A 23977-nucleotide genomic window follows, 5' to 3' on the forward strand; every position below is an offset into this window, starting at 1 on the left:
CATGACATTGGGCATGAGTTTTAAAACAGGGCTCTTTTGTATGTCAAACCTCACATTTTAATGGATTTCCTATAAAACTGTTCGCTGATCATGGTATTCAAATCACAGCTCTAGCAAAACTGCCCCCTCTGATGGCGTCTGGAAGCGATCCTAGCCAAGGAGGTACACCACATCTAACGCCAGGCTGCACGCTCTTCCTTCAGCACCCATCAGGCTTTTTCCTGTGGTGCGTGTGTGATCATTTATAGGGGGCTTAATCAACATGTATTAAGTGCATGTATTTTGTGAATCATTTTTATAGGCCTTGGTTGCCTGATTCTGTGTACACAAGCCAAAGGTTGTGCCAGACCTGAACACGGATCTAACAAAAAGGGCCACCGTGACATTCAAAGACAGGATTGTTAACCCTTATTTCACAAACTATTACAAGGTGCAGTAAATCAGAAACTAATAACCTTTGCAGAGCTTCATATGGTCCTCGAATCATGCCGGTGCTACCACTTATTAGCCTATTTGTTTGCATATCTATACATTAATTATGTTTTGTACCCAGACTTTCCAGTCCCACAGGCCACCCTCTGACATCCGAGAGCTTTAAAGGGGGGTCATTCAAACAAGAATATGAAAATGAAACCGAGAACAGGGATAAAAAGCAGGAATGCATAAAGTCAGCAAGAAAAGAAAATCTCTTTTGAAAGGGGTGCATAATCATTCTGAGAGCTCCAGTGTGGAACCTAAATAATACAGTTCAGGTTTTGATATAACTATTACTGCCTGGGAAGAGTGCTTTGAAGTTAATTGAAACCACTGGGCAGCAATCTCCTTTATAGCACTGACAAATAACAGTTTCCTACAGCTTATCATTGAAGGTTAGGGCATGGGGAGGCACATGCCTGTTCCATATGCCTACTCAATACAAATAAAACTCAAAAGGCCTTCCATGCAGGACACTGAGAAAATGGTCACGGACAGGATGTGGGAGGACAAAATTGGTCTTTAGCGGTCTTAAAGAACAGCCTCAGTGTCTGACCCCCATTACTGTTTTTTACCAGACTTTACCACCTCTTTAGAATAAACCACATCACAACTTGATAATGCTACATTAAAGTATAGGTGGCCCAATATTGTATGCGCTCAAAGGGAAACCTATTATTAATCAAAGGAGAAACTGCTTTTACTTACAAGCTGTTTTCCAAACCACATAGCAGGTTCTGGTTCTAATATATAAGCCGAGTATAACGGTCACTGAATTTGTCTTTAATGTTACTTATTGTTTTTCTGGCACAAGGCTCTTTTTCACCTTTGATTTCAGCTCTCTCTCTCATTTTTTACATGCCTATTTGCAGGGGTAAAACACAGGCTTGTTGGAGGGTCATCCGCTGTCGATGTGCTGCACAATAACACATAACATCCCCCATGGTGAAAAGTGAGAACAGAGAATTGGCCAGACAAAAGACAAGGAGGATTTGATGAGCTCCAGGAGTTCAAAGTTTTCCGTCTTGCTTGTACCACATCTGAAAGCATGCTGCCCCTAAACCTGCGTTTAACTTGCTGATCACGTATTAAAAGTATTCTTGAACATGATGAGGCGCATGATTGGATGCAGAGCAGGCTGACAGGCACTGGCTCGAAGACACAATCCCCCGCTGATGGGTCCGTGAAGTCCCGCTGGTGAGCTTTTAAATAAGCCTTGAGTGACAGATGTAATATATGAAGAGTGGTTTAACACGCACACACAAAAGAAACGTTAATTGAATGATTGGATGTGAAGCATAAACAGACATGAACTTTGTTTCCTCAAAAAGCTATGACAGAATAATAATTTCCTTTCCATTAGCTTACAAAAGAATCCCTATAGACACATGTGCTTATACTCTTATATCCATATGGAGCCACTTTGCTCAAGGTATTTTTCAAACACATATTTCCCTCCAAAGCTAAAAGAGAAGGGCGGAAATGTAGGTTATAAATAGGAATCAAAAGAGCCCTCCTGTTTATTGCAACAAGATGACAAAGACACTGAAATCTTTGAAAGTATGAGTGCTTTGAGCTTTTTACAAGACAGGTGAAGAGAACACATGTGTTCAATCTGCGTACCAGGCTCGCCTGGGTCGGCCCTATCATAAAAGAAGAGAGATTACAAAGAAGTCTAATGAAGACACTGATCAAAGTCTGTAATGCTAATACATAGCAGGTGTTTTGAAACCTTTTAATACCCCCCTGCCCCTCCGCGGGGCTCGTGCCTGTATATCTTTCACAGAGCGGTCCTTTTGTCCTTGGCTGAAACTGGGAACCAGCGGAGCGCTTTTCAACACCGCTTCACATGCATTACGAGATATCTGTTGACCTCAGACGCTCAGAGGGGGTTATGTCCATGTCATACACAAATGCTGCTACATATTCTATTACAGCTCAAAGTGGTGTTTTTGGAAAATAGAATATCCTGCTTTGGGGCCCTTCTGTCTTCAGCTGTACAGCACCTGGGCAAGAGCTGGAGAAGAGGTTGTAAGAAACCTGACAAGACTGACTTTTTGGAATATGCTCAAAGCACGATGACTATTTTTGTAGGAGCTGCACAGCTCTGTTTCTGATTTCCATTCATTGAAAGCAAGGCAAACCTCAGGAGAGTACAAACAGTGGCTATAAGCTGCTCTGTTTCAGCTATGTATTAAACCTTATTATGGTATAATAATTTGTTATTCATTTTACACTCTCAGGTTAATTAGCCTCCCTATTGTCCAAAGAAACTGCACCCACCTGTGATTCTTGGATCAAAATTGAAAACCATCATAATAATCATACTTGGTCATCCTTAAGTAAAATGTGTGTTCATTTAGCCCTAATCTGTATAATTTACATACTTTGGTCAAAACTGATTCATGAAATTTAAATGTCTATTCAAAAGTTCATGTTTAGTTCAAGTACAGTCAAATGTACAGATATTGTTATATATAATAATAAAAAAAAGAAATATATATATATACAGTTGTGCTCAGAATTATTCATACCCTTGGTAAATATGATCAAAGAAGGCTGTGAAAATAAATCTGTATCATTAATCCTTTTGATCTTTTATTTAAAAAATGTAGCCTTTCATTGGAGAATAAAATTAATTAAAATGGCAGAAAAATCCCATTATGAAATAAATGTTTTTCCCCTAATACACATTGGCCACAATTAAGCATACCCTTTTATTCAATACTTTTTGCAACCTCCTTTTTCCAAGATATCAGCTCTGAGTCTTCACCTATAACTCTGGACAAGAGATCAGAGACCATTCCTTCATCCAGAATCACTCCAGACCCTTTAGATTCCCAGCTCCATGATGATGCTTCTTCTCTTCAGTTCACCCACTCATTTTCTATAGGGTTCAGGTCAGAGGACTGGAATGGCCAGCAGAAGCTTGGTTTTGTTCTCAGTGGCCCATTTTTGTTTTGATTTTGATGTTTGTTTGTGGATCATTGTCCTGTTGGAGGATCCAACCACAGCCCATTGTAAGATTTCTAGCATGGACAGTCAGTTTTAAATTTTTTATCTGTTGGTAGTTGATAGAATCCTTGATGCCATGATGCCAACAAGATATCCAGGATCTCTGGCAGAAAAATATTTTTCAGTATATTTCATTGTACACATGGGATACTTTTTTATTCCTGTGTTCACCAAACCCATATTGAGTGTTTGCTGTTAAAAAGCAAATTTTTTAGTTTCTTCTGACCATAGAATCCAGTCCCATTTGAAGTTCCAGTCGTGTCTAGCAAATGAATATGCTGGAGTTTGTTTTTGGATGAGCGAGGAGAATTCTTCTTGAAACCCTTCCAAACAACATGTGTTGATGTAGGTGCTGTCTTTGGCCACTCAAACTCTCCTTCTCACCGCGCATTAGGACAATATAGACACACGTCCTCTTCCAGGCAGATTTGTAAGATTTTCTGTTGATTGGAATTTTTTAATTATTGCCCTGATGGTGGAAATGGGAATTTTTAATGTTTTAACTCTTTTCTTACAGCCACTTTCTAATTTGTGAAACTTAACAATCTTTTGCTGCACATCAGAAATACATTCTTTGATTTTACTCATTGTGATCAGTGATTATGGGAATTTTGCCTTTGTTTCCCCTCATATTTATATTCCTGTTAACAGGATGTCATGGCTGGATAATTTCATGGTCCTAGTCACCCTGATGTGATAAAAAAAATGCAAATATGAATGGGAATATACTTCAGAGATATTTCAATCATAATACTTTTTTAGGGGTACCAATAATTGTGGCCATTGTGAGAAAAATATTCAATTCATAATGTGATGTTCCCCCACTTTTTTCTTTTTTTGCTTAAATTAAAGGTTAGATTTGTAAACATTTTTGAATGAAAGATCAAATGGATAAAAAATGCGGAGTTATTTTCACAGCCTTCTTTCATCATATTTACCAAGTGTATGAATAATTTTGAGCACAACTATATATATGTGACCCTGGACCACAAAAGCAGTCTAAAGTCGCTGGGGTATATTTGTAGCAATAGCCAAAAATACACTGTATGGGTCAAAATGATAGATTTTTCTTTTATGCCAAAAATCATTTGTATATTAAGTAAAGATCATATCCCATGAAGATATTTTGTAAATTTACTACTGTAAATATATTAAAACGTTATTTTTGATTAGTAATATGCATAGCTAAGAATTAATTTGGACAATTTTAAAGGCGATTTTCTAAATATTTAGGGTTTTTGCAGCCTCGGATTCCAGATTTTCAAATAGTTGTATCGCGGCCAAATATTGTCCTATCATAACATTTATTCAGCTTTCAGATGATGTATAAATCTCAATTTTGAAAAATTGACACTTAAGACGGGTTTTGTGGTCCAGGGTCACACACACACACACACACACACACACACACACACACATATATATATATATATATAGAGAGAGAGAGAGAGAGAGGATATTGCCTATATATATCTTATATATTGTTTTCTGTTTTATTGTATTTACTTATATATTCTTGAAAATGTCAGAAAGCCTGGTCCTAATAACCGTAATAATTGTATTCTATCTGAAAATTTTGAAAAGACATAAAATGATCCTGAAGACAACAGAATAACTTTAGAGACCTAGAACTCTATTCTAAACTGTAGGGTAGAGTAGGCTAATTCACTTTATAAAGTAGTTATACATTATTAAAATATGTACGCTACACATTTAGTAAAACAATAATTCTTCTAACAGCACGTCTAGCACCGTATGAGCATGAAATCCATTAGGAACCTCTCTCAGCCCAGTTGAGCCTCTATCAACTTCCGGTTTGACTCAAATTACAAGCGTGGTTTTCCTGGCGCGAGAATTCTGGGAAATGTAGTCCTGACCGGAGTGCTGGTAGCGACTGAAAAACAAAACAGCAACGTAAAATAAAGACACCAGGTTCATTGTCATACATGTTGCATATAATATAATAAACATTGCTAAGATTATATTTAAATCCGCTCAAGAAAAGTTTACAGGCTAACGGCACAGTCTAAAGACTACATAGCCCAGCTCTGCGCGCTATGAAACCGAGGCAGCGTAAACAGTACTTCAGGAACATGAAAAGATCGGATGACAGTGAGAGGGAAAAGAGGAGAAAGGTATCGCTTGTAGTTTACTCTCAGTTCGCCAAGCACCACATATAGTTGTGGAGATTGTAAGACACCGTTCAGTGTGTCCATGGCGGTATTGCATGCGCTGGTTGGTGCTGTGTGTTCATTTGAAGTGCGCATGTGATGCTGCTGATTGCTCCTGTAATGTTTCCATTCTTTTATCCGATGAGTTCTGTCTCTGTGCGCACACAGTCATCCGGCACACGAGTGTGTGTTGAGGCACAGCGCGGGGGGAGTGTTTTCTCAAGACTGCCACACACTGACTTTGCTGGAATGGCTTGTGTGGCGGCATTACAGCGAGTTCAGTCGTGGTGATAATGAATGAAGTCAGGACGCGTGTCCAGGTGTCTGTCACTCTGCAGGTGTCTCTGCTAAACCAAGTGTACCGCATTTAGTTTACTTATAAAGCGCACGGGTCCTGTTTTCATCTGTTTTCTGACTAAACAAAAGATTCATCCATGAGCTGGTCAGGAAATGGACATGTTGTGTTTTTAATTTAGCAGCGACAGTGTAATAGAAATAACTGTTGTGGTACAGCTGTATTTATCTGAACCTGTTGCTTTGTCAGTGTGGCATTTCTTGAAGCATTGCTGTGTGAAGCTTTTTGGTCCTGAAAGTAGATGCAGTGATGTATTGGTCTTAATCACAACCTAAACCCCGATTATTACACAGTAATACTATTATTGTACAGCTTTTTGCATTGCATTCAAGGTATATTTTATGAGTTCATGCACTCCCTGGGAATCAAACCTATGACCTAGGTGTTGCTAGCGCAGTGGTAAGAAAATTATTCTTCCAATCTATATCCTTGGATATTTTATTATATTCCATTCTGGGTGTGTCAAGTTTCTCAGGGGTTTCAAGTATTTGAAAACAAGTGGGGTTTTTTTGGATGGGGGAAAAAAATGTCAGTGCCACAAAAATTTGTTTCAGTATGAAGTTATTTTCTGGTGCTGAGCTCAAATAAAAACTAGTAATCTCTGAAAAATGTAATCCTTTTTATTTTATTTTATTTTATTTTTGGATATGGCTCAAATGAGGTATTGCAAGTATAAGCTTTTATTCTTTTGGCACTGATCTCTAATCGTTGTTTTTATTAGATGGAAGTAATATTTAATATGCCGGCATATTTGAAAATGTCAAATTTATTTATAATTCTACTTGACACGCTGACATGCCACTTTCACGTTGTCTGTGGTTTAGTTTTATAATCAAAATACATATAATAATGTGCCGTTTTGTTTGCATTTCAAATGACTGTATGTTTAATTTGTCTGTAGTATAGTCAACGAAGTTGTTGGAAGGTCTGTCAGCAGCTTCTTCAATTTTCTCTTTCTTTAACATGTTTCATTTAATTTCCCACTCATTTTTCTCCCTTTTTGTTCCATTTTTAGTTCTCTCTCTCTCTCTGATGGCATGCGTTTGGATCTTGTCTGACAGCAGGGAATCTATGTAGTATGTGGTTCCTCCACTTTATTGCAGCTGCCACAGGAACCAGATGAGTCCCTGAGAACTTGATCCAGCTGGTTTTGGGTCTGTACAGCAGACAGACAGGTCTGCTACCCTGCCCCATCTCATTTTGTCTTATCTCTTTCTTCACAAAAATAAATGGATATGGAAAGAAAACCACAGAGCAGCTAGACTGAGGGTCTGGTGTGTGTTCCTGCGGTTCCTTAATATAAAACGTGGGTCCATTTAATCATAATAATAAATAAAAGGGAGTACATTGTTGTCTCAGCCATAAACATGTGTGCATTTGTGCCCAATAACTAGGATGTGGATGGATGTCAGAAGAAGGCCTGTGAACTATCCATCTCAAAAAGGAATTGTTTTTATCCTTAGTTCAGCTTTGCCAGGCATTTCCTAACCATATGTGGCACATATGTATGATAAAAAGAGCACTTCCATTATCATGCCCTAAAAGAGGGAGACGATTGGCTAATAACCTATTAAAAATTGACTTCATCCTTTTAGAAGTGACCTTACATGGCCTTCAAACTAAAAATACTGTTTTAGTAGTTGACAAAGGGACATTGGACAATCAGTGTTGGCGGTTTTAACGTTGCCAGGGTGACCACACAGATCCCACTGAAGTATTATTCAATTATAAATGCCATTTTGACCATTTTATTACATTTGCAGGAGAATGGGGGCCCTGTTATTTTTCTTTCCTCACAGTTATGAATTAGGAAAGCACTTTATTGTTTTTCGTCCATCTGTTGAGCATGTTTTATTTCTTCACGCTCACAGCTCTGTTGGCCTCCGCTGCTGCTTTTGACACCTTTCTTGATGACTGTGCGACATTATGTTCTGCTTGTACTGTGAAGAATAGTGCTTTTGATTGGGAAAAAAATAATTAGTCAATAAATAAACAAAGTTTAAAGCTAAATAAATAAAAATAACTAAATGCATTATTTCGGAGTGGCAGAGTATGTGAGGAGCACAGAGGGTTGCCAGATGTTCAGAGGCTTACGCTCCTCCCGGCCCATCATTCAGAGAGTTCTCGGCTCATTGGCTTTCTCAGCTCGTGTGTTTGCTGGAGAAAGCTGTTTAGGCTATTTCATTCGTGAACACTCATTAAAATGGTTTGTGTTCCCCTTGGCAATTCTGTTAAATTAACAGCTAGCTTCAGTTTAGGCCTGATTATGAGGCCACACAGCCAGTCTTGATTAATCAATTTCTCTCACAAAATGTTCCTCTGTAAATTAGTGTTAAAGTAACGATTTATAGGTCCTAATGCCGAGCCGCTGTCATGTCGAAGCCGGTGTTTTAGCGGGAGGTGGTGTCACTTTCGGCGTAATCAGCAGCTTTTCTGCCCCCCCCTTGACGTTTTCCCCCTCTCCGTTCGTCACCGTATGCCTACGTCCTATTAATGAGTCCATAATAGAGAAACAGTGTCGGACAGCCACATAAAACACACTCAGGAATACATAATTAGACCCATGTTCAAGCTGTGCTAGGGGCAGATTTATATCCGGTGATGTAAAAAGAAAGAAAAAATAAAACAAAATAAGGAGGCAGTGCAGTGCAGCTCGTGACTTCTGATTCCTGAAATCTGAAAAGACGGAAAAACAGCCGAGGGAACGAGGGAGGGTGGGAGTGTTAGAAAAAATACTGCCACAGTTGATAATGATACCATTACACTAATGGAGGCAGCAAATGAAGTAGCAGGCGGACACCGTGCTTTATTGCCATAGGGGGTCGTTTTCTGCTGCATTCCTAATGGCTGGAACCGCCGGTATTGATCAGGCCATCATACCGCTAATCCACACGCGCATTACTTACTGCCGCAACACCGTGTCAGTCTTTCCACTGCTGCCACCCACAGCCCACCCTGTTCCCTTGCCACAGGCCCTGCAAAAGACCCCACAGAGCCTGTGATTTAAGGGTGGAGGTTGGATGGTGGTGTGGACGGGGTCATTGAATGTCCCCTTAGCCAGGCCTCTTTTGTTTTATGATGCACAGAGGGAGAGTGAGTGGCCTGAGTGATTAAGTACAGGCAGAGGTGTTTGTTTAATTAAGAGGTAAGCCATTATCTGCTCTTCTGCCTTTTTATGGTAGTTAGTCTGTGTTTGAGTTGAACCGTGAGTGTGCTGCTGTCTTTTCTAATGGTTTGGAGCTGTAAATAAGTCTAGGCTGATCCATATCCATTGGTGAAGCCATCTGCTAAATGGCAAGTAAAAACACCTGGCTTGCCAGATCCTTGATCAAATATTTTACTGGACTCCAAGGGAAATAGCTTTTAATTTAAAAATGACTGACCTGGCAACTCTTTGGCAGTCTTTTAAATTTTTTCAACATTTTTCTTTTTAAAGTATTTCATTAAAGGAATCAATTTTTTTATTTGATTATTTATACATTTACTATTATTTTTATGATAGTTATTTTTAAATGAGTAAATAATTGTTTAACAGGCTTTTAAAATTATATTTAGTGTTGCACAATACAAATGTTTTTATCATGATTCGATAAAAATAATAATGTGCCGTTCCCACTCATTTTTCTCCCTTTTTGTTCCATTTTTAGTTCTCTCATAAAGAAAAACCCAACTTTTATTTTTTCTTTTGAGTTTGTTTTGATGGTTTATATATACTACCGTTTAAAAGTTTTGGGTCAGTAAGAAATTTGCATTTATTTGAAGAAAAAAAGCGATAAAAAATTATAAATGAGAAATATTATTACAATTTTACATGACTCTTTTCTATTTTAGTCAATTTAATTACATTTTTTTTTAAAAATAGTAAATTACTCCTGTGACAACGCTGCATTATTCTAATATGCTGATTTGGTGCTCAAGAAACATTTCCTATTATTATCAATTTTTGTGCTACTTAATATTTTTGGTGGAAACCATGACATTTTTCAAAAGAACAACATTCATTTTTAAAAAAATATATAAATCTTTTGTAACCTTATAAATGTATTCGCTTTCATTTATAATACATTTCATGTGGCCTTGCTCAATAAAATTCTTCATTAAAAAAAAAAAAATACATAAAAAAATTACTACCTCAAACTTGTGCAAGTCACCTGAAATGAACCAAGGGTCATTTTTAGATCAAATTTCAGTAACTTAACTTCTAAAGCTCGCATCTAAGATAAAAATGCTTGCTTATGTAATCTTTAAATGATCAAACGTTCTTTCAGAAGATGTTTCATGAATTCCCCAGTTCTTCCGTAAGCCCTTAGCACCTGATGATGAAATCCGCTTCATCACAAATGACTTAAAGCTCGATTAACATGTACGAACAGGCCTTACTTCAGCTCGGTGCTGCTCTGCTGTCATCTCCACAGCCCCTGCCTGGCCTGAGCCATCAGTCTCGTTTTCCTGTATCAGCATATCGGCACTAACCTCTGCCCTCCGCTAATCAAACACTTCACCTTAAGGGAAACATTCATTCAGCTCTCTCATTATGATGGCTTCTGTGGTCATAAAGATGTATATTTATATTTCCCCACCTCGTTGCTCGGCTGTTGCAGGGAAACTAGATATTGATCTGGATATTTAGTCATTTCTTTCTGCTGGGACATCAATATTACGCTAACGTGTATGCGAGCTGTGCTTGACCCTGGCCCCTGTCTCTGTCCGTTCTCCCATTGGAGCTCAGTGATATACTATTCTGAAAAGCAAATCAATGAGTGAATATGAAGTTTGAGGAGTAATATAAGGCGACCCTGAGGCCTATAGCAGCCGCATTGATCCAATGTGTGGATTAAGGTTGATTTGTTTGTTGTGAAGCTTTTCACCTTTATATCATCAAGAGGTCCGGCGCACACACACACATACCCACCCAGATCCCTTAAATGCCTTTTATGGTTATTTCCTTCATTTCCTTTACAACTCATTTGCATAGGATATTGATCATGAAAGAATTATGTTATAGGCTGCTGTTCATTCTTTGTTTATCAGATATTCATGTGAGTGTGTATTATAGGCCCATATTGTGCACATTACGGTCCCGTTAGATTTCTGACCCTGTTTATGGTTTTGTGTATTTAATAAAGAATGTGATTTTTATAAAGACGCTCAGTCCTAAAGTTGATTTTCAGTATATTAATTTCTTCTGAGACCACAGGACGTCTAAGAAAAGAGCTGCTTTATCAGCTTTTATGTTCTTTTTATAGTCAGTCTGAGATTATAATTGGTTTTATAAGGGGGGTCACTGAATGGGATTTGTTATTATGACACTAAAGTTTTTACCTTCATTCTAACATTTAATTTTGTGTTGAGATCCGCTTGTGTTTCAGATGTCATGAAAGGGGGTATTTACTGTATACTTGGTCATACAAACTGATATCTATCTGATCACAAAACATAAAGCGTCAGTCCCATCCAATATATGTTTAAGACAGAAATCAATCCAAGAAAGAAGCCACCTGTTTTTAGTTGTGTGAGTCAAACCAAATGCAGAACGATTTTAAGTAAGCTGTTATATTTGCATGTAGTGCAGGAGAGTTGAATTAATATCCATTTTACATATTTATGTGACCAATTGTGTACCCAACTGGATAACAGTCTAGTCAACCAAGATGCATGAAGTTAAGTAGGCCTAAATGTGCCTCAGTCAGCAGTGTGGCTTACTGATGTAAAGTGACCTGTGTGTGTGTGTGTGTGTGTGAGAGAGAGAAACTTATGAAACTCAGGGGAGGTTGATCTGGTAGCTATTGGCTGATCAGTGGTGATGTATAATCAATAATCAATGTGATCAATAACAATAGGATCGCTTTGAATAAACATAAGATTGACCTTGTAACCTAGACATCAACGGTTTAGTTTTAAGGGGCTTCCGTTCAAGGCTTTAAGCTTTTGTCTTCTAATTCTGGTCTTTTTTTCATATTTTATAACATAATGTATTTATTAGTATATTTTTGTTATTATCTTATTGCATTTTTATATTATCTCTGCAATATGTCTTTATATTACATTAATAATAATACAATTTTTTTTTTAATTTTATAAAGCGCCTTTAAAAGTAGTTTCTCAAAGCAGTATGCACAATATAAACACTACAATAATAAAAGTAAAGATGATAAAATGAAACATCATCAAGCAAATACAAGTTAAAAAAAATGTCTTAAGTTGAACTGTAAAAATGTCATAGGTCAGAACTTCCCTCAGTTCAAGAGGCAGAGAATTCCAAAGGGCTGGAGCACTGGAAGAGAAAGAAAGCCCTGTCCCCCATAGATCTCAAGCGTTTTTGAGGAGCAGTGAGCAAGTTTGATTGTGAGGAGCGCATTCTGCGATTAGGAGTGTAAGGATATAACAGTTCTGTTAAATAATGTGGTGCTGGGCAATGCAATGCTTTAAATGTGAGCATCATCATTTTAAAATCTACTCTGAACCTGATTGGGAGCCAGTGCAAGGATTCTAAAACTAGAGTAATAGATTGCATATCCTGGACCCAGTTAAGATCCTGATGCTTGAATTTATATATTGCAGCTTCTTTAGTGTGGATTTAGAAACTCTGGCTAAAAGGGTGTTACAATAATCTATCCGAGAGATGACAATGGAATTTATTAGTGTTTATGCTTCATTAAAATTTAACATTGGACACAATCGTGAGATGCTTCCGAGATGGAAAAAATATGTTTTAACAGTACTCTGAACAAAAGAATCAAATGATGGATTAGCATCAAAAATAACTCCAAGGTTCCTCACTCTATTCTGGATTTCCAAAACAGAGCCGTCAAAAGTCAAACACAGAGAACCAGCTTTAGAAATCTGATGATGGGAACCAATGAGCATAACTTCGGTTTTGCCACTGTTCAGACAGGAAATTATTACTGAACCATGTTTTTAGCACAGTAATGCAGTCAGAAAGAAAAGCAGTGTAAGGGCACTCGTCAGGTTTTGAATGTGTGTATAAATCTGCGTATCGTCAGAATATTATATTTATGCTTTTAAAATTGCATTGTTTTTTTATGTAATGTAAAAATCACTCCATAATTTTCCATCTGGATGCTCCGCTGAACAGCAGGCCCCTTCTTTGCTGTTTATTTGTGAATTTATTTTCTTGTGTAATAGCTCACCTTTTCTTGTAAAGGGAAACTAGCTAATGGCAGCCCTTTGCCCAACATCTGCTTCCTATTGCCAGTCCAAAGTCCCTCTTTCACTGGAACTACAGGAGGCCACTTTCACTAGAGCCTGTAAACACTAACTCTTAATTTGTACATCATAAGTTATGTTCTATAAATGAGGGGAGTGAAAGTGGGCCTGAGCACCTGGTGTGTGTGTGGATGCCTGATGGGTGACGAGGCACTGCCCCATGGTTGTGCCAGTTGGAAGGCTGTGCTTAAGTCTGCAAGTGCCAGACAGGAAAATGTAGATCCTGCCCTGCCAACCTACTGCTGGGCGCACACAGGCAATGGATTTAGAGAGAGAAACAGGAGGCTTTTGAGGCTTCTCAGATGAATTTGATGGATTTACCTGCTGTTGCTTATGTAACACAAGCAGGCCGTGTAAGTAGGGTTTCATGATAATAATGAGTGTATTTTGAAGTTTTGTTAGTGTTCTCATATCAGCTGAAATGTGTATGTATAGTTTAAAGCTGCAGTCCATAACTTTTTTTTGTGTTCAAAATTTACAAAATTAATATAATAAGCGAGTACATCATGTATCCATTTTCCAAACCGTGTTTTTGACTTATCCTGAATCACTACGGTACACCTATACTAGGTTTTTATGTTCGGACTATTTCAGACTGGTACTGGTGCAACCGCTGTGGAGTGGTAAATAAATGGCTTTATTCAACAATTTCTTCTCTTCCGTGTCAGTCTTCACCATGTTTTCAGGAGAGTACTGCGACACGTGTGTCTGGCACAGAAGAAATTGTTGAATTAAGTTTTTTTTTTTTTTTTTTCGCACAAAAAGTAGCTTCATAACATCACGGTTGAACCACTGATTATTTTAACAATGTCCTTACTACTTTTCTGGGCATTGCTGTTTATGCAGGGTCAGAGAGCTCTCGGATTTCATCAAAAATATCTTAATTTGTGTTTCGAAGATGAACGAAGGTCTTACAGGTTTGGAACAACATGAGTGTGACTAATTAATGACAGAAATTTCATTTTAGGGTGAACTATCTCTTTAATGATTTAAGTAATATGATTTCCCCCCCACTGTTGTGCCTTTAAGCTTTTTTAGAGTTTTTATTGTTCATTTAGCATGAAAAGAATTCATGTCTTTATTCACCCCAAAATTTTAATCCTGTCATCATTTACTTACGCTCATGTCATTCCAAACCTGTATGACTGACTGACTTCTATGGAACATAAAAGAAAATATCTTGAGAAATAATAAAAATGAATAATTTCAGTTCATTTAGAATGTTGTTGCCATTCCTGTAACTAACAGAATAATTTTTTCAACGGAACAGCATTAAGCATTCAGCGACATCCATATTCAGCTGCAGTGTATACATGGCCATTGTTTCCTTGACTTCGTCACAACTTTTGTCGGCATTTTTCAAGAGTGGCATCACCATGCCAACAGGTTAAATGACACCTTGTCAAATGTCTAGTTTGTGATGCTGTTGTTTCAAGGTGAGGTGCCGGAGGAGTGAAAGAGAGAGCGAGTTTGAGCGCTCGAATGGTCACCGATGCATGACACTGGCCTCTCATTACTGTCTCTTCTGCCTTTACCAGCACACACACAAACAGGTTTGGTTGTGAGCGGTGGCCTATTGAACGCTCATTGGTATGCTTGTGGTAATTTTACTGTCAAAACTCGCTCTCTCTCTGTTTCTGGCTGTCTTTCTCGCTCTCTCAGTCTCTGTGCCCCTGGTCATCCAGCTGTAAGTTCACCCTGAACTACTGTCAAGCACATGATCAGGGCTGCATAAAGAAAACTGCTCTGTCTTGCTGTCTATCATATGCTCTTCTTCTTCCTCTTTTGTGTTTGTGATGGGGCCAGACCTCTCGTCTCTCCTGTTGTTTATTTAGATGAGATCAGCCAAGGTTGGTGGTTCAAGTTCAGTTGTTGTGGTGATGAGCAGACGTCAGTGTGCTGTTCTTCTAGCGAGACTGGCTGGATGGAAATGTCTGTCCCATCATCTTTTTGTTTGAGGGAGATTTTGTGGTTTATGTGTTTGGTGATGGAGTGTGCTGGTTTGTTTGTGCTAAATTTGTTGTTGAGCTTATTTCTTAAGACAGATTTGATTCACTAACTAAGTATTAGTGGGAAACCCTGACCTGAGAGCATTATCTAGTGAAAGTGAAACTCCAAAAGTCAAACTTTCAAAAAGTTTTAAACATGTATTAACACTTCAAGTCATATTGTTTTCTTTCAGAAATTTTTACTGTTGACTGTACTTTAACTCTTGAGCTTGACAAGCCTCTCTATGTAATTAACATATTTATATTTTCTAGATGTTGTTGCTGTGCTTTTGGATCCAAAATAAATTATTTACTAAAAAATGTATCCCTGTTTTTTTTTTTTTTTTGTTTAATAGATATTACATAGTTTAAAAATATATTTTGATACTTTGATGCAACCCATCAGAACTGCTGTTTTATATTATTATATATACTGATTTAAGTTTTAACAAATAGCCTAATGCTAAACAAAGAATAAACCCCTACAGTTTTTATGGGGCACACTGCATTTTTCATAGCACTGAAAATATATGCTGCTTAAAAAAAAAAATAAAAAAATCTATGGCATACACACACACACACACACACACACACACACACACACACACACACACACAAACAAATATATTTTTCATTCAAAGCTGTTGACTTGCAGTACACAGGTCAATGTTATGGTGTTTTAACTTTTTTACGTATTTTTACGAGTAAACAAATCCAGTCAAAAGTCAAATTACAGGTTACTTATTAAAACATGTAATCCAGTTGTTGTGTTATGCTTTAAATATAAAACATAACACCTTATTTTACTCCTTACTTCCAAAAAGTAACCTGTTTTTGTAACTGTTTGTGAGGATCTACATCTACAACATCTCTCATGTAGGCTAATATTAATTTTTATACCCTACTATACACTCTACCTCTACAGACATTTTTTTTTATGTTGTAATTGAGACTTTCAAGAGGTTTTTCTACATTTCCAGAAAAAGGAGAAACATATGCAAACACTGCATGCTTTTGTCACACACTTACGTATAGTAATCTTTGCTTATAAACAGCCAGATCAGTATGACACACATAGTGATTATGAACATAATCCTTCTCTGATACTTTCCCACTGTGTGTGTATATGTGTTTGAGCGGTATATACATGTCTGAACACATTTGTGCTTAATCGCATTGTCACACATAGTTCGTCTGACATTTTCTCTATTCGCTGTGTGTGTTTTTGTGCGGTTGACACTCTGACAGGCTTCCTCGCCCTTGACTGATGGCACGTATGGATTGGACTAATCCAGGAACCTGTTTCCTCTCTCACACACACACACACACACACACACTCTCTCTCTCATGTGCCACACACTGTCTTCTGTTCCTCACCCACAGACCGCTTTGGTTGGGCTATCTCTGTTTGTAATGGCGTCCCCTGCTCCATGATGACAATGGGGATTAAACATGAGGTTTTTTAAAACGTATTTTTTCTCTTTTCCTGCTTCTGAAGAAAGAGAGCTTTCTTATCAGCTCTTCCAGGATCCACCATCATCCCTCTCTCCTCTCCTCCGCTGCCAATTACACAGCGGATCATTTACTTCAAGGGTATAAATGTTCCAACACAAGTATTAGCGAGCAGAGCTGAGTCGCTGACAGATGTACCAACTTTAATTCTCTACTTGTGTGTGTTTTTTTTAACTTTAATTAATTTATGTATCATCCTTTCGTCCCTCCCGCTCAGTCGTGATAATCTGGGTTGCCATGGCGGCGGGGAGGAAGTGTCGCAGCTGTCACTCCAGCATGTGTTTCAGAGGTTCAGGTAGCTAATATATTCAGGAAGACAGTAAATGAGAGGTAAACAGAGGAGCATTGAGCCCGTGTGTATATTTAGATGTGGGTCTGTGATGGGACAGCGAGCGATCTGCTGTATTTGTATGTGTTTCAATCAGTAAACGTATTGCTACATACTGGAGCATATAATCTTATTCCTAATCTTTCTTAATTATAGTTGTTTAGAATAGTAAATCATTATTTTTAAAAATCTATTATTATTAAATATTATTATTTATATTAAATTAATTAATTATTATTAAATATTAATATTATTAATAAAATATTTAAAAATAATAGAATCAACAACTGGCAGACGATCTGAATGAGTTCTACTGCAGGTTTGAAAAAACACCCCACACCCGCTCTGAACACCTCTCCACACAACCATTAACACCTTCAGCAACCCCCCTCTCCCCCACACATGCAATTCAGATCAATGAAGACGAGGTGCACCAGGTCTTCCGGAAGCAGAAAAGGAAAAAAGCACCAGGCCCAGATTGTGTTACACCAGTCTGTCTGAAATCCTGTGCTGACCAGCTGGCCCCATCTTCACACAGATCTTCAACAGATCACTGGAGCTGTGCGAAGTCCCTTCATACTTCAAACGCTCCACCATCATCCCCATCCCAAAGAAATCCAAAATTACAGGACTAAATGACTACAGGCCTGTGGCTCTAATGTCTGTGGACATGAAGTCTTTTGAAAAACTGGTGCTGGCCCACCTGAAGGACATTACTGGACCCTTACTGGATCCTATTCAGTTTGCCTACAGAGCAAACAGGTCTGTGGATGATGCAGTCAACATGGGACTGCATTATGTTCTGCAACATCTAGACAGACCAGGGACTTATGTGAGGAACCTGTTTGTGGACTTCAGCTCAGCTTTTAACACTATCATTCCAAACCTCCTCCTGCCCAAATTAACTGTCCGTACCCACCTCTGTCTGTCAGTGGATCACCAGCTTCCTGACAGGCAGGTAGTGAGGCTGGGAAAATACACATCCAGCACCCGTACGATCAGCATTGGCTCCCCCCAGGGTTGCGTCCTCTCCCCACTGCTCTTCTCCCTCTACACCAATGACTGCCCATCTAAAGACCCCTCTGTCAAGCTCCTGAAGTTTGCGGACAACACCACACTCATCTGCCTCATTCAGGACGGTGACAAGTCTGCTTACAGACAGGAGGTTAAGCAGCTGGCTGTCTGGTGCAGTCTTAACAACCTGGAGCTGAACACGCTCAAAACAGTGGAGATGATTGTGGACTTCAGGAGAAACCCCCCTGCTCTCCCCCCACTCACCATCATGAACAGCACTGTGACTGCAGTGGAGTCATTCAAGTTCCTGGGCACCACCATCTCCCAGGACCTGAAGTGGGACATTCACATAGACTCCATTGTTAAAAAGGCCCAGCTGAGGAAGTTCAACCTGCCACAGGAGCTGCTGAAACAGTTCTACACTGCCATCACTGAATCCGTCCTCTGCACTTCAATAACTGTCTGGTTCAGCTCAGCTACCAAATCTGACCTCAGAAGACGACAGAGGGTAGTCTGGACTGCTGAGCGAATCATCGGTACAACCCTCCCCACTCTCCAAGAACTGTACTCATCCAGAGTGAGCAAAAGGGCTGGCAAAATCACTCTGGACCCCTCACATCCAGCACAATTCCTCTTTGAACTGTTGCCGTCTGGTCGACGCTACAGAGCTCTGAGCACCAGAACGACCAGGAACAGTTTCTTCCCTCAGGCAATTCATCTCATGAACACTTGACAATAATTGTGGAACACACACTATTTATACACTTATACACTTATTTATCTAACACGCATACTTAGTCTACATTTCAGTTTGCACATAATATACCTGTATATTCAACTGTCTATTGTTATATACCTGTACATACAATTGTCAATTTGTATATTTTTATTCCTTATTTACTTGTTCTGTTTTTTTAATTCTTCTTTTTTTTTTTATCTGTGTTTTTTGTCCTGTCGCTGTCATTCTGTTGCACTGTGGAAGCTTCTGTCACGAAAACAATTTCCTTGTCACTCTGATTCTGATTTTGATTAGTTTACTTTATTTCATTTTACATTTTGTTTATTTTGTGGTTTTTATCACAATATTCATTCTGTTTGGATATACTTTTTACACAATTTACTTTGCAGCAGTATGGCCAGTAAGAATTTAATTAAATTTTTTTAAATAATACTGTTGATCATCTTTGTCTCTTTGCTGAATAAAAGTGTCAGGAACAACATTTGTTACAAAAGGCTTCTGTTTCAAAGAGAAGCAGTTCCTTTGAACTTTCTATTCATCAGTGAATCCTGAAAAATAAATGTATCATAGTTTCCACAAAATCATTAAGCAGCACAACTGTTTTCAACATTGATCATAATACATAGTTTCTTCAGCACCAAATCAGCATATTAGAATGATTTGAAGGATCATGTGATGCTGAAGACTAGAGAAATGACTGCCTTGCATGGCAGGAATATATTACGATTTAAAAAGCACAAATTTAATATTTCTCCTGCAAGGAAGTTTAATCTTGAGTGATTAGTCAGTGACTTTAATAGAGACAGAAAAATAGGAAGGTTATTAAGCATTTTGCTAGTTTGTAGTTTGTTCAGTGTAAATTTAATTGCAATTATTTGTAATGGTGATTTGTGAGAGACAAGAAGTTTTGGAGACTGTAACATTGCTTTGTCAAGAGCACATAGTGACTGTGTCGAAATGAGTGTGTAAGTATCTATCTGCTAATGGGCTAACTCGCATTGTTTCCCTAGCATTATCATTAGCTTTGTTTTTTCCCTCTGTCTTTTTCTCTCTGTCAGGAGTTGTGACAACTTTTCTTCTGTTGATCAAACAGTGCAGTGACACCTGATTAGCCTGCTGTGTGTGTGTGTATTGCAGTAAGTTTTCCCCCTGTGCTAATTAAAGGTGAACCTGGCCTGTCAGCTCAGAGAGGAAGCAGAAAATACTTCATGTCATGCCATACCTGCTTTTGTGACACTGTTCTGACATCTCTTCAATGGACCCTTTTCACAGACTGTGATGATGCTGCATTATCACCGTTATTAACATCATGAATCTAGATCTTAATTTTTAATTATTTTTAAAATGTGAATTTATAACACCTATATTTTATATTTTTTTTATTACCTTGGCACTATTTTTTTTCAAACCCAACAACAGTATGACTTCCGCTTCTGAAAACCCTGGAAATGTGAAAAGGGTCCATAGCTGATTTTAATCTTTTCTGCAGAAGCTGTTGTTTAGCTAGTGTCAGGATGGGTGAACCTCAAAGTGACAGTTCACGCAATAATGAAAACTATCATTTATCTATCATCTGTCATTCTGTATTTTCAAAAATGTGTTAACAAAACACTTTGGTGGCAATTTAGTCTTTTGGAGGGATAGACAAAAAGCACTTAGATTTTTCTCAAATGTTTCAATATCTCTTCATTTCTCATGTTCCACAGAAGAAAGTCAGTCATTCCTTGTGGTTCGAAGTATCAGTGCTGGACCTACCTTGGTTTTCTTGGAGTATGGTATCATAAATATGCCATGGTAAAGTAGAGATGCACTGGCTGATTAACCAATAATTATTTTTTATCTTTGATAAATGTTTTAAAATCTACAAGTGAATTTAGGTATCTAATGTTATAATGGATATTCATTTTGAAGTTTACATTAACATTTTTAAGTAATTAGTGCTTTTAAAGATTACATTTAAATTAACATTAGATGATAGCAAAGATAACCTAAATGTACAAATGTTGGAACTGAATATGCACAATTAAATATCCAAAATGATAAATGCAAAAAAAAAGGAAAAAAATAAATAAATCAGCATCCATCAGCTATATGAATATAGTAATTGTTTAGTTTCATAGTATAGCATGGTATTACCATCTGATGCCATCACTGTACAGTAGTGTAGTCTTCGTGCTGATTTTGTGTGTGTGTGTGTGTGTTTGAGTGGCAAGTCCTTTGCTCTCCACAGGACCATAATTTACTCCCACCCCTCTCTACCCAGATGACTCCTCCGCCTGAGCTGGTTTGACCACTGGTCATGTGGTGTTACATGGGTCAGTAGGAGTAATTATTTCTAGCCGCTGAATACACACTGAAGATGAATAGTTTTTGAAGAGAGTGTAATGTGTGGCTGACCCATGCTGACACATGGTTCATCCCGACTCTACAGCCTTGATTTATCCCTTCGCTGTGTGTGTGTGTTAACGAGAGGAGGGTGACGGTGCTCTTAGCTTCACTTCCATCTTCATCATGGAGCGCAGGAGACGGTTGAAGGGAAAGGCTAAAGGGGATGCTGTTGCTCTCATCATCATTTCCTCATCCCTCTGCTGCCTCATTTAGGGCATTTAGTCTAGTCTCTGTAGAGACTTGTAACATTGTTTTCAGATAAAACAATGCAAGTTTATCTAAGGCCCTGGTTTTGACGTCGGATTTAAGTTATTCAGTCACAAGACAATGCTGAATACTGGTTTAGATAGCATTATGTGAGACATGTAGTAGCACCAACTTGCTTACTTGATCACAGTTGTCCACCGGAAATGCATTTTGTACATCTGGGTGCAACAGGTTATTGAAGAAAAAGAAATGTAGGATGACTCTTTCCATCTGTTGTTGATTGGTGGAAGGCAGACCTGTATGTGAGCTTTTAGTTGTTAGTAAAAAAGGGCCAGGTTTTAAAGGTCTAGTTTACCCAAAAATAAAAATAAAGAGGATATTTTGAGGATCGGTAGCCAAACACTGGCTTCAATAGTATGGAAAAAAAAGAAAGTCATTGGGGACCAGCAACTGTTTGGTTACCCAGAATTTTCCAAATTATATCATTTTGCGTTCAGCAGAAGAAATAAATTTAGGTTTAAGGACATAACTATCTATTTAAGAGGACTAAATGATTGGAGAAGTCTGACACCAGAAGTCTTGTTTCATCAGATTTATTTTGATAACAAAAAGAAAATAGAGATTTTTTTTTCAGCATAATCTTCAAAAAGATTTTCACATTTTGAATATATTATTAATTCTAATTCATGATGTATTAAAAACATGCTCTCGAGTATGAGCTCACATCCCATTTGTTGTGGTGTCCAATGAAATGTTTATATGCTGGAAGTATAGAGTGAATGTGAATACCAGGCAGTCTCTCTTGGCTGACCATTTGAGATTAGTTCACCTGAGAAAAATAGTTAAAAATGAAAACTAGCATAATCATATCTGTGTAGCATATAAGATTCAGTGTTAATGAAGAAGTGGGCCTCTGCATCCATTCCTGCCTTGATACTCCCACTATAGGGCCAGGGATTTGTCACTAGGTGGCAGCTGGACATCATGAATGTATCTGTTTTTTTTTTTACCTCCCCCTCTTTCAGCAGATGTTAAAGTGTAGTGTTTTATAGGGTGAGGCCGCTCTGTGATGGCTTCTCATGCCTCTGTGATGCTGTAAAGAGCCCAGGAGCATGACCCGCCCTGCTCCGCCCTGTTAACCCCTCTGATTGGCTCTAATTCTTAGTGGCACAGTACGCTGGGCACATGACAGTAACAGTGTTCCAGTTCGCTGGTGAGCAAGCCGTCCCAAAACACACCCCACATGCTCTCTCCCACACACACACACACACACACACACACACACACACACACGATCGTGTTAGTGTCACTTCTGTTTCACTGGTCTCATATGAACTTAAGTGCTTAAGCAGACTGTTCAATATGCCACCAGCAATTACATTTTCAAATGGGTGGGTTTGCAAACATCATCTGTGTTAATCTGTCTGTCACTGCCCGACTTCCTGCCGGAGGGAGGAAAGAGGATTAAGTTATTCAGTCCCTGGTAGAATATTCTCTTTGTTCACCCTGACTGAAGGAGAAGTAAATAAAGCAACACGATTTTTTCCCGACGAGTTAAAAAAGGCAGCTTCCTCCTGCCATGTCTCTTGGATTTGACTAATGCTGTTCAGACAAGTCGTCCTCCCAGAATCCGTTTGGAAATCATCTAAACGTGAGGGGACATCACGGGTCTGGTTGTGGGAAGGAGCAGAGAGTGGCTAGGCTGTAGATTGCAAAATATGAATTTGTATGGTTAAGTATTTTCCTGATTCGATTCAATTAGGATTTAATTTATATTTCAATGAAACTTTTCTTACACATGACATTCTCTTTTAGCTAATGCTGTAAATTATGCTAAATAATGCAAAAATGTTTCAATTACATAAATATTATTGGGGAAAAAGTGAAAAACTACAATTTCTTTTTTTGAGAGAAATTAATATTTTCTTTTTTTTAAATTATTTATCAATTCACAATATAACAATCAAAACAATAATAATAATAAAAAAATTCTACGTTAAATAGCATCAGAGTATACAAATGTGAAAACATACATCATCAAATCCAATTTGTGTTAGCAAATAAATTAAAACTGAAATAAAATGACAAAGTTGTATAGGCACAAGTCAAAGGCTTCATAATAGGTTAAAAAAATATTCCAGGTCTGTACACTGTAAAAAGTGAAAGTTGACTTAACTTAAAAATATTGAGGAAACCCGTTGCCTTAAAATTATTAAGTACATAATAATTAAAAAAAAAAAAAAAAAGTTAAGTGAACTTGACAATTCAATTAACTTATTTTTTTAATTATCATTTACTTAAAAATTTTAAGGCAACAGGTTTCCTCAATTTTTTTAAGTTAAGTCAACTTATCACTTTTTACAGTGTAAGAAGATGTGGGTTTTGTTTTTTAAACTGTATGTTAAATATTCCATATGCAGTGTGTCGTTTATGATATTTTTAAATTGTTCAAATGTTGGAGGGTGGTCCTTTTTCCAGTTTAATAGAATACATTTCTTAGATACGCAAGACATCTACCCTTTTAATAAATAAAGGGTCTGATATCTGATTTAAGTCCAC

The 23977-nt window shown here is 37.9% G+C and overlaps 1 protein-coding gene across 4 annotated transcripts in view; it reads left to right on the forward strand.

Annotated features, from left to right (window-relative positions):
• The first annotated feature begins 5495 nt into the window (after positions 1-5495).
• Positions 5496-23977, forward strand: part of fto (FTO alpha-ketoglutarate dependent dioxygenase) — a 147194-nt gene continuing 128712 nt past the window's right edge. For all 4 annotated transcript variants that reach the window (XR_009271963.1, XM_058781383.1, XM_058781384.1 and 1 more), the window contains exon 1: positions 5496-5624. Coding sequence is in view for 3 of the 4 variants with exons in the window: in XM_058781383.1 (XP_058637366.1) it covers positions 5547-5624 (78 nt within the window). In the remaining variant the exon portion in view is untranslated. The remainder of the gene's footprint in view (positions 5625-23977) is intronic.

The sequence above is a fragment of the Onychostoma macrolepis genome, chromosome 07 (genome assembly GCF_012432095.1).
Source record: "Onychostoma macrolepis isolate SWU-2019 chromosome 07, ASM1243209v1, whole genome shotgun sequence".
Classification (NCBI taxonomy): domain Eukaryota; kingdom Metazoa; phylum Chordata; class Actinopteri; order Cypriniformes; family Cyprinidae; genus Onychostoma; species Onychostoma macrolepis.